The sequence below is a fragment of the Microtus ochrogaster genome, unplaced genomic scaffold (assembly GCF_000317375.1).
Source record: "Microtus ochrogaster isolate Prairie Vole_2 unplaced genomic scaffold, MicOch1.0 UNK98, whole genome shotgun sequence".
Lineage (NCBI taxonomy): Eukaryota > Metazoa > Chordata > Mammalia > Rodentia > Cricetidae > Microtus > Microtus ochrogaster.
The window spans coordinates 600,303-612,095 of NW_004949196.1; the positions used below are offsets into that span (position 1 = coordinate 600,303).

The 11,793-nt window shown below is 53.4% G+C and overlaps 1 protein-coding gene across 1 annotated transcript in view; it reads right to left on the reverse strand.

The window, feature by feature from the left end:
- Positions 1–1,675: 1,675 nt before the first annotated feature.
- The window catches only part of Acsbg2 (acyl-CoA synthetase bubblegum family member 2), a 21,807-nt gene continuing 11,689 nt past the window's right edge, over positions 1,676–11,793 (reverse strand). Inside the window, exons 6-12 of the mRNA XM_026777998.1 lie at positions 10,974–11,150; positions 5,346–5,527; positions 5,025–5,258; positions 3,648–3,865; positions 2,748–2,887; positions 2,371–2,617; positions 1,676–1,805 (exon numbers count right to left, since the gene is read on the reverse strand). Coding sequence (XP_026633799.1) covers positions 1,732–1,805; positions 2,371–2,617; positions 2,748–2,887; positions 3,648–3,865; positions 5,025–5,258; positions 5,346–5,527; positions 10,974–11,150 — 1,272 coding nt within the window. The 3' untranslated portion in view covers positions 1,676–1,731. The remainder of the gene's footprint in view (positions 1,806–2,370; positions 2,618–2,747; positions 2,888–3,647; positions 3,866–5,024; positions 5,259–5,345; positions 5,528–10,973; positions 11,151–11,793) is intronic.

The following is an 11,793-nucleotide window of genomic DNA, read 5'->3' on the forward strand; positions in this document are numbered from 1 at the left end:
ACCACACCACACACACACACCACACACACACCACACAAACCACACCACACACACACACCACACACCACACACACACACCACACCACACACACACTGCACCACACACACACAAACATATTTACAACAGACACCAAAATCACCACACAAGGAGTCCAGGCAACCAAGCCTCCAATCTCAGGAGGGTGAGCCCACAGCTGACTGCAGCACCCTGCTCTCCACACCAAATGGAGCGGCGTTTGCACCTCGGAAGAATGAGGCTTCAAGGCAGCTGGGAGCCTGACCACAACTTATTTGAGGGTTTCCATACTGCTCTCGGGAAGGTGTTTTGAGGTCCGGTTCTTCACACCTCTGAAGCATTTCTTTCCCGAATACACAGCCCTAGGGGAGGGAGGGGTGCCTTTGTGGGCCTCCTGCCTCGGAAGCTAAGGCAGCACCGACAGAGAAGCGGGGGACATCTGGCCTCTTCTGCACAGGAGGGGGGCTCCTAGGTGGGGAGTCGCCCACTAAGATGAGGTCTACCTGGGGGAGGCTGGAGAGGAGGGAGCCAAGTTAGTCTGTGGGGTCCCTGGTGGGACACCCTGAGGCTCTAGGCAGTAATTGCCCTGGAGAGAAAGAGCATCCATCGACCCTGAGAGAACAACCACGTGGACACCGTGGACACCCGTGGACACCGTCTGCAGTCACAATCCAGTGGCGGGCTAGGGAGATGACTCTGTGGGTAGGAGGGCTGCTCCTGCCTGTGAAGAGCGCTGTAGGCCATCAGCCTAGTTCAGTCTCAAGGGAGTAAAGTCTCAGAGAAAGAGCAGGGCGCCTAATGTCGCCCTCTGGCCTGCATGTCTCTCTCACACACTCTTTGACCAATATTGACCTCGGTTATCCCTTTAAACCTTTAGGCTGAGCTTTTCAAGGTGAAGGGGTTTGTGCATGCACATGGGTGGGAACAGTCCAGCTGCTGCTGCTGGGCTCTGCAGCTCTGATTCTCTGCGCAGCAGCTCTCTGTGAGCTGCACCCTGCACCCTGCTCTGCCTGGCAGCGAACCTAAGGGCTGAGTGCTGTGGGCCAGTGTGCAGCCAGAGCCCCCGTCTCACACTGACCTTATTTGGAAATGACCAGCGGGTGAGCCCTAATCCAGTCTGACAGTGTCCTTAAAAAGGGCTGAGGAGATGAGGTGGCTCAGTGGGTAAAGACTCAGCAAACTTGAGAGGGAGGGGCGGGGGAGAGGAGCTAGGAGCCAGTTACCTGTGGTGCACACTTGTACCCCCCTCCCCACATTGGCTCTCTAGCCCACTTAGCCTACTTGGCAAATCCCAGGCTAGCGGGAGACCCCATCTCAAAATACACACACACAGCTCTGTCCGTGTATGGAGGTGGACCGGGGCTCAGCTGTGGTGTTCCTTCCTGGGCGGCCCACGCCTCAGTCTCAAGACAAGGCGTCAGCTGACTTAGAGTGGTTATAGGTGCTGTGCATGCGTGGACCGGCCTGGGGGTGCAGATAGCAGGTGTGGTGAGTCGGGATTTCTACAGCCCAGACCTCCTCTGAGGTCCAGCAGGGCTTCCTCGGATGGGGGCCTGGAAGGTGGTGAGCCATCAAGGCCGGTGGCCACTGTCCCCTGACCACAGCAAAGACAGAAGGGGCAGGATGCTCTGCTAGTGGCCCTCGCCACCCAGTCCCGCTAAGCCAGGCCGTCAGGTCTCACCATGAGGGCGGCCAGAACACTTCTGCTCCAGAAGTCACAAGTACATGGTTTCGATCTGGGCTCTGTATTTCTGGGTTATGATACGTCTCCGGAGTTTCGCTGTTGGCCCTGTGAAGAAAGGAGAGGTCAAGCTGAGGAAGGCAAAGTTCCACACTTCTTGTGGGCACCTAGGGACAGGGTCCCACGGCTGGACTGGGGCTTTTCCTGCTTTCACTGAGAGGGTGAGATGTCCAATGGACGGGTGTAGTGATGGTTCTGCCTAGAAGAAAGTTTTTACCTGTGTGTGTGTGTGTGTGTGTGTGTGTGTGTGTGTACATTTGAATGCATTGTGAAAAGAGGCCAGGAGACACTATCCGATCCCTTGGCAGCTGGAGTTACAGACTTTGGGATCTGAATTCTGGCTGGCATGTGTGTGTATGCGCGCGCACACACACACCACACACATGCACGTGCACACACCACTGAGCCACTTCTCCAGCCAGGGTGAGGAGTTCTGACGTTAGCTCCAGAGCATAAATGTGTCTGTCCTAGGGAAGAAGCAACACGAGCAGGCCAGTCGGGAGCTGGACGCAGCTGGTAAAAGTCCCATGTTCTAGCTGGTCCCACAGACCTGACCACCAGGGAAGGGTACAGCCCAGAGCTGCCCTCTGAAGGCCCAGGCCAGGCTACTTACCCAGCTCTCCACCTTGGATGGAAAAGTCTTTCTCCAAGATGGTCCACTTCCGAATTCTCTGCGAGTCAGAGATCACTTCCTGATTGACGTTGTCTATGCCACGCTGGATGGCTGTGTAGATCAGCGGGTCTCTAAGCCTCACTACATCCGACACAGTGGCTGCCGTGCTGCCCAGTGTCCGGCAGAAGTTAAGGGCTTCCAGGTTCAGGTTGTCCAGGGGCTCCCCACTCATTCGGTCTGTCTCACACTGCCCCAGGACAAAGCTGTCACCATGCACGTTCCCTGGTCATCCCCGACCCCAACCCAGAGCCAGAGCCAGAGCCGGAACTCCGGCCACCTGCGGCCCCACCCCCTGGGGCTGGGACCGCCCTGGGTACCTTCAGCGTCAGCAGCATGCTCAAGAACTTGGCCTTGTCGCCCACCAGCACGGCGTTACTGATGATGGGAATCTTCTCCTTCACTAGGGTCTCGATGGGAATGGGGGCCACGTTTTCACCAGCAGCTGTGATCAACATTTCTGGAACGAGATCCCAGCTTGGTACAGTGCCCCCCCCCACCTGGGACCAGGGCAAAGGTTGATATGGCTTCTTTGCAGGCACCCCAAGTCTCCACCCGCTCCTGCTTCCCTCCCAACATTTATGTTCTCAGGACCCCACGTGGATAGAATCTGTCCTCTTAGCTTTGGTCAACTTGTCAAGCCAGGGGTCTCCTGGGAAGATGGACCTTAGCTAGAAAATGTCTCCACAAGATTGACCTGTGGGGCATTTTCTCAATTAGAGATCGATGTGGTAGGGCCCAGTCCACTGTGGGCAGGACTACTCCTGTCCTGCTGGTCTTAGGTTCTATAGAAAGCAGTCTGAGCAAGCCAGTAAGCAGCACCCTTCTACAGCCTCTGCATTAGCTCCTGCTTCCTGCATTGACCCCCTGGATGATGGCATGTGGCCTGAGCTGTGAGCTGAAGAAACCCTTCCCTTCCTGAGCACTTTGACCCTCACCGTGCAGCCCAGGATAGCTCCAGGCTGCGGCTCTCCAGCCCCAGCCTTCCCAGGGCTGTGCTGGTAGGGTTGCCCCCACTCTCTCTGAACCTTCGCTAGGACCTCCTGGCCTCGAGCTGCAGTCTCACTCCAGAGTGACCTGCCCCCAGTATGACAGGTCCCCATGTCCTGGGGTGTCCCTAGTATCAGGCACCCTGATGTCCCCCATACTGCCTGTACTCGTGGTAACCTGTCAGGTCCCCTAGCACGCCTCGCTGTCTTTGCTCCAAAGGTGTGTCGTACCTTTGATTCGGCCAGTGATGAAGAGGAAATCTTGGCTGTCCACGCGACCCATATCCCCAGAGTGCAGCCAACCGTCCTCATCCAACGCCTCCAACGTGGCCTCCTCCCTGTCCAGGTAACCCATGAAGACGTGCCGGCCCCAAATGCACACCTCGCCCATGCCGTCTTTGTTCTGCTCATACAGCATGTTCCTGCAGCCATTGAAGACCTTGCCGCAGCTGCCGGGAGGAGAGCACCAGGGACACGGTGCTGCCGACCCTGGGTCCTCCCACACCAGCAGCCCAGAGTCCTGAGGTTCGTCTACTGTCCCAGCTAAACTCATGTCCCTCCAACACCCAGTGGTCAGGTTCTCCATATTCTGTGCGTCTGGAAGGCCCGCAGGACCGGAAGTTGTTTCTACATCCACTTATTGTTATTATTATTTTGGTTTTTCTCGAGACAGGGTTTCTCTGTAGCTTTGGAGCCTTTCCTGGAACCAGCTCTTGTAGGCCAGGCCGGCCTTGAACTCACAGAGTCCTGCCTCTGCCTCCCAAGGACTGGGATTAAAGGCCTGTGCCACCACCGCCCAGCTCTACATTCACTTACGTGGAGAAAAGAAATCCCTGAAGACCTCGGGATGGCGATGTCACCTCCCCTATGAGAACACTGGGGGCAACAGCCCTGTAATGGCCAGGACGGCGGCATGAAGCACCACACGGTGGAATATCCGCAGAGAGGGAATGTATGGAGAGCTGCTTTCGACCTCATGAGAAGAGGTACGGGAGGGAAACTGAGGCAGCACTCTGCGTTCACTGGCTTACAGACACGCACTGTGTGCTCTATCAGCGGCCATATGCCTGCCCTCCTGGTGCTGGGGGTGGACACGGGAGCCTCCTCCTCAGTCCAGCCCACAGCACGACTAGACTAGTGTCCTGGTAAAATGGTATGATGTGGCCACGGTGGAGAAGGCCATGTTCAGGTGAGGTGCACCCAAGGGTGTTTGCAGTTCAGGGACACCATCATGTTCTGGCCATTCCTCCTCCATTTTTATCATTATTGTTATTCTGGTCCCTCGCTTGCATCCTCTACGCTAGAAACCTCAAGCAAAGGCAAAAAGCCACCACCCCAGAAGCGTGGTACACTGTACTTGGGAGGAAGTATTCTCTGGTATTTTTGGCTCTCTATCTGGGCTAAACACACATTCGTTCAGGTCTCCCCCAGGAAAAGTCACACAACATGACAGGTGGCTCTCGAGCGAGTGCCCTTCCTGGAAGGATGTGGGATAAGCCAGAGGGCTGGAGAAGGGGACTGTCAGGATACCCAGGTCAGGATGTGTCTCCGCCAGAGGTCACCACCCCCTTCATGGCCTCACCCCATGACACTGGGGACTTGGGGTACCTCAGAATTCTGTATTTGTTCCTGCTGGAGGCTGTGTGCGGTCCGGAGCACTCGCTCATCCCATAGATCTCACCGATAGGGATGTCCAGACTGAGGAAGAACTCCGAGACTTCCTGGGAGAGCGGAGCGGCCCCACTGAAGAAGGAGTGGCAGTTGTCCAGACCCAGGGACGTCCTGACCTTGGTGAACACGAGAGCCTTGGCCATGCGGTAGTTCATGGGGATGTCTCTCTTCCTGGGAACGGCATCATCAAGGACAGCCAGCTTCAGATGACAGAGCTCCTCCATGATCCCTCTCCCCACTCCAGGATACCATGCCTACCCCAGCATCCGCTTGGTGTTGACCTTTAAGCCGAGTATCTTTGCCCATACAAACGCCTTCTTCCTCAGACTTGAGGACCTCGACACATTTTCCTTGATGGTGTCCTGCATCTTTTCCCAGACACGAGGCACCCCCAGGAAAATGGTAGGCTTCACCTCCTGAAGAGTGTACACCAAGGTGCCCTGTGCGGGACAGGGTGCATGAGGCCCCGCGGCACCTTCAGGAGTCACACATGTCCCTCCCCCTCCCCCCAGAGCACGGAGACAACTCCCGACCCCGGCTTCACAGCAGCCAGTCAGACTCAGATTCATCCACCCCACCCCATGTGTGCACATGCGTACAAATACATGGGTGTACACGTGTGTGCACCTGGGCATATGTGCGCATGTGTGTGCGAGAACATACAAACAGGTTCACAGACAACATTTTACACTCATGATCATGTGCTTTCAGCATGCATCCCCCGAGTAGCTTCCTGCGTCTGGGAAAGGATATTCGTGTACAAAAGCAGACAGCCCTGCGTGGGTTTCAGCCCTCTTTCTCACCTAGCATGATAATCAACTTTAAGTGAGGAGCTAAGAGCAGACAGCACATCGAGGAAGACGGGCGCGCCCTGTCCTAGCAGAGCATGGGAACAGCAGCAAACTGAACTCATCAAAGCCAGGCTTCCTTCCCGCTTCAAAAGACCGCGATGGGAAGAACAAAAGAGAGCAGATGACAGGAGAAGGCAATTGCCAACCGTGGCATCTGGTAAGGACTCATTACCTGAGAACACCTGGAATGCAAAATATCTGAAGAGAAATTAAATCCAAGTAGTCCTCCATTTCCCTGCAGAGAAGAGCAAGCCTCCTTCCCAGCGGTGTCAAGCAAACACAGCCTAAGGAGACGCAGAGCGGGGGCTGCGGTTAAGATAACTGTATGAGAGAAGAAGAAAGAAAAAGAAAAGAGAGGCACAAACAGCTGGAACCTAAGAGGTGAAACCCAAGCAGCAGTGTGCCCATGGGAAGATGCTCATCATCATTTATAGTGAAAGAAAAACCAGCAGAGGTGGTGACCTGCCTGCCAGCTCACCCCCTGGAGACATGAGTGACGTCGACACTTTAAAAATGGATACATGACTTGCACTGGAGGCAATGGAGAAGTGGGCATCCACACTTTCCCGAAAAGGGAAAACTTTCAAGCCCCTCGGGGCAGTGGAAACACCTGACACACTCAAAGGTGTTTCCACTGCACGGGACTCCGTGCTGGGCACTTACCCTGCATCCCATCCCTCTACAAACAAAACACCCGAGATCAACACGGCCACACACCCAAGGGCAGAGGAGGAAGGCCATGTTCTGAGGCTACTCGATCCCAGAACCCGAGGCTGGGCGGTCAAGTGATTCCCAGAGACCACCTGCTCCACTCCATGGCACCAGGGTTATGGGTGTGCAGGTGGCCACGCTCAGATTTTTTTTTGAAATTATTTCTTTTTTTTAATTAATTAATTAATTTATTATGTATACAATATTCTGTCTGTATGCCTGAAGGCCAGAAGAGGGCGCCAGACCTCTTTACAGATGGTTGTGAGCTACCATGTGGTTGCTGGGAATTGAACTCAGGACCTTTGGAAGAGCAGGCAATGCTCTTAACCACTGAGCCATCTCTCCAGCCCCCACGCTCAGATTTTTACCTGAGTGTTGGGCATTTGAATACAAGCGGTCTTACAGCTGAGCTGTCCCTGCAGCTCTACTATTTGTGGTATGCAATGCCCCTGAGGCCTGGAGGAGGGAATGCATGCCACCAGAAACATCACAGATGACATCACAGCAGGTGTTATTCTGAAAACCTCAGAGCCCTGGTTATCTGGATTACTCCTGGCCACATATGGCTTTTCTTTTTCCTTCACTTTCTTTATGGTGCTCCTGTGGAGATCAGGTGACACCTGGAAGGAACCAGTTCTCTCTTCTGTGTCCAGACTGGGGATCAGATTCATGGTTACAGGGTCCTCATCAGGCAGTGCGGCTCTGCGTCCGTGCGTGACTGTGTCTGCGTGTGTCTCTGTGTCTGCGTGTGACTCTGTGTCTGCATTTGTCTCTGTGTGTGCGTGTGTCTCTGTCTGCGTGTCTCTGTGTCTGCGTGTGTCTGTGTCTACGTGTGTCTCTGTGTCTCTGTGTCTGCGTGTGTCTCTGTGTTTGCATGTTTCTCTGTGTGTCTGTGTGTTTCTCTGTGTCTCATATGGTTCTGTGTCTGCGCGTGGCTCCGGGTCTATGCATCCACATGCTTCACTGTTCCCACGGAGTATCCCCTTGTAAGTGACCCTGACGCCTTCACCCCCCCACCAGTACTCACTGTAAATTTAAACTTTAATACAAGTTCAAAAAGTAACAATAAATAAAGGATCTTGAGAAGTCAGATTTTCTGGGTGATCAGGTGGCTCAGTGTCCTGTCCAGGGTCCACATGGGAGGAGGCGGGAGCCGGGTGATCACACATGTATGTATGGCACCTGAGTGTGTTTACATGCTCATGTCTGTGTTTGTATGCTTGCACTTACTTGTTTGTCACTGCCTGTAAATGTACATTTTTGTGTTTATTGTATGTGTTTACTGTATTGTATGTCTAGGCTTATGTTTGTATGTATTTTTGGTTAGTGTTTTGTCAACTTGACACAAACTCGAGCCATTAGGAAGAGGACTCCCAGTAGGAAATGCCTCTACCAGGTTGGCTCTTAATCAGTGATTGATGGGGAGGCACAGGCCACCTTGGGAGGGGCCATTCCTGGGCTGCTGGTCCTGGGTTCTATAAGAAAGCAGGCTGAGGAAGCCAGTAAGCAGCACCCTCCATGGCCTCTGCACCAGCTCCTCCAGGTTCCTGGTCCCTGTGTTCCTGTCCTGACTCCCTTCAGTGACGGACTGCGACGTGGAAGTGTGAGAAACCCTTCCGTCCACAGCTTGCTTTGGGTCAAGGTGTCTTCTTATGTCTAACTGAGACAGTGCGCTTACATACACATTTGTCTATGTCTGTTTGTGACTGCTTAGGGCATGTTCACGTGTTTGAATGCGTGAGCTGTGTTCATGTGTGCTTTTCTGTGGTCACATACATGTGTGATGAGTTACTTTCATTGGTTAATAAAGAAACTGCCTTGGCCTATTTGATAGGCCAGCCCTTAGGTGGGTGGAGTAGACAGAACAGAATGCTGGGAGGAAGTGAGGCAATCGCCATGCCTCTCCTCTCTGGGGCAGACGCCATGGAGCTCCAGCCCAAGATGGACGAACACTAGAATCTTCCTGGTAAGACACCACCTCATGATGCTACACACATTATTAGATATGGGTTAAAGCAAGATATGAGAGTTAGCCAGAAAGAGACTAGAGCTAATGGGCCAGGCAGTATTTGAATGAATACAATTTGTGTGTTGTTATTTCAGGGTATAAGCTAGCCAGGCGGCCGGGAGCCGGGTGGCAGGAACACAGCCCACTGCTCCTTACTACACATGTGTGTTCATTGACGTTTGTGTTTCTCTGCCTTGTTAGTGGTGAACCTGGCAGGTAATGTGCACCCTGCTTTACAGACAGGGAGAGGAGGCTGGAGACGGTCTCCCTGCTTAGAGGGCTGGGTGTACCTGCACAGCCCCTGCTTAGAGGGCTGGGTGTACCTGCACAGCCCCTGCGTGGAAACTCTTAACCACCTGCTTAGAGGGCTGGGTGTACCTGCACAGCCCCTGCGTGGAAACTCTTAACCACCTGCTTAGAGGGCTGGGTGTACCTGCACAGCCCCTGCGTGGAAACTCTTAACCACCTGCTTAGAGGGCTGGGTGTACCTGCACAGCCCCTGCATGGAAACTCTTAACCACCTGGAACTTCAGCTCCAGGGGGACCAATGCCCTCTTAGCTAGTATGGACACCAAGTACACAAAGGGGCACATATATACATGCAGTAAACACTCACAAACACACAATGACATGTTTTAGAAAGTGGAGGAAGAGGCCACAAGCTGAGGAATAAAGGCAGCCTTTCTTCTAGAACCTGGAAAAGGCAGGAGAATGTATCTCCCCAGGGCTCCTGTAGCCCAGACCTCGTGAGGACACCTGTATGTTGTGCTAACTGGCTTCTCTCGTCACCAGTTGTCAACTAGGGGTGATGTGGACTCCAGACTTCTCATGCAGTCTCGTGAAGTTTGGCAAAGTCTGGAACGAAAGGAGCCGGACATTCCTTTCCCATAACTATTCTGAAAAGCCTACCAGAGGGTCATCTCCAGCAACGTGAAGGAATGGTACCAAGAAACTAGGAAGCCAACTGCAAAGACCCCTGGGGGCCAGGGAGAGGCTTACAGGGTAACATGCCGAGAGCACCACTCAGGCCTGCCCTGGCCCCTCATGGCCCACAGCATCTTCTTTCCCACAGCACTACATTACTGGGCAGCTGTACTTGCCCACAGGCACAGCACATGCTGCGTTCAGGTAGACACACAGGTTCCATGTCCTTGTGGTCATGCCTGACACTCCGCTCCCCAGAGGTCCATCTGCACAGCTCGGCCTTCTGTTCCTGGCTCAGCCCTCTCCCCGGCCCTTGCTTGGCTCCCTTCCTTCCAATAAGTCACGAAGCATCTCAGGTCTTGCTTTCACTATCCCAATCTAGAACAAACAATGAGCCACCCAGCTCCCAGCAGAACACTGACAGGAAGAAAACCTGAGAGGCAAATATTTCGCCTACTGATCACTCTGAGAAATCCTAACAGAACTGCAGCGGAGTTGGGGCCTCGTAGTCAGCCCTTTGTTGCCGTGACAAGGGACAGTTTCTTTTCAGAAGATGGAGAAGGAGAAGAGGGGGAGACAGTGAAGGAGCTGAATCCTCCTCTAACACACAGGAAAACACCAGATGATGAATCCAGAAATGGTAACATTATATACTCCAGAAAGCTGGAGTTGAATACAAAAGAAATCACTTCTGAACTAAGTCTGCTAAGGGGGTAAGCTGCAACACTGGCCAGGCTTTTGGCTTATAGATTTTTTTTAATATAAGCGTGAGTTTTGCCCGCATGTGTGTATATGGCTGGCCCCATGGAGGGCACTGAATCCCTGGAACTGGAGTTACAGACGGTTGTGAGCCGTCATGTGGGTGCTGGGAATCGAACCTGGGTCCTCTGCAGGAGCAGCCGGTGCTTCTCAGGCCAGACTCTTCTCCCCAGACTTGAGCCTAAAGGTTGGGAATTCACAGGAGCATGCTCACTCACACACACACTCCAAGCACACTTTTAAAAAGGGAAAACTCACAAGATGGCTGTGTGGGTAAAGGCACTTACCACCGAGCCTGATGACCCGAGTTTGTCCCCAGAATCCCAGGGTGGAAGAGAGAATAGACCCTCAAATGTCCACTGACCATCATATGCACACCATGGCACGCATCCCCAGTAAAACACAAACACTGAAAGTACAGACATTCAAGGTCACACAGCCTATAGCTGAGCTTGTTTAGGGTACATTCTAAACAACTGCACCGCACAGCAAGATAAAACTAAGAGAATTTACCCAGCTGTTTTCAATGCTGTGGAACAGAGCGGAAAAATGAAGATGGAGAAAAACTTCTTAGACTTTGTCCACTCCCCTGAAGGCCCCCAGACACTTGGTGGGGCCCACGCCCAGCCTTACCCTGAGTGCATCTGGCTGAGCAAAGAAAGTGAGCGCCCCAATCTTGATGGACAACCAGAGGTCCATCATCTGGGGTGCAATGTGGCTGAGGGGCAGGTAACTGACTATTGTCTCCTGCTTCATTGAGGCGCAGCTCAGCTCCAACTCCCGCCCTGTGGCCGCTGCGGTCCACGTGATCTAGAAAACAAGGATAACCCAGAGCTCTGGTGCCTTACCTGAGAACCACTGTGCACGTGTGTGCGAGTATGCGTGTGTGTGCGCGCACGTGAGGAGGCCCGAGACGGAGATCAGCTTTCTTCCTCGACTGTTTCCTACCTTACTGTTTTAAAATTTTATTTACTGGGGCTGGCGAGATGGCTCAGCGGCTTGCTGCCCCTGCAGAGGACCTGGTCAGCTCCCGCACCCACATGGTGACTCAGATGCCATGTGAAAAGAGCTTTAGCAGCCCAGCCATCTCCCAACCCCTACAAGGTGACATTCTAGATGAACCCACAAAGCGGTCTCCCCAGCCTTGTTCCTTCCTCCCACCTCTGGGTGCTTCTGCATACGTGGGAGTCTGTCGGTGTGCAGTGTGGGGAGTGTGCAGTCACTCTCCACCTTCTGGGGACTCTCACTGAACCTGTTGCTCACCTGTGGTTAGGCTGGCCAGCAACCGAGTCTCACACACACACACACACACACACACACACACACACACAGACACACACACACACACAGACACACATACACACACAGAGACACACATACTCACACACACACACATACTCACACACACACATACTCACACACACACACATACACACACATACTCACACACACA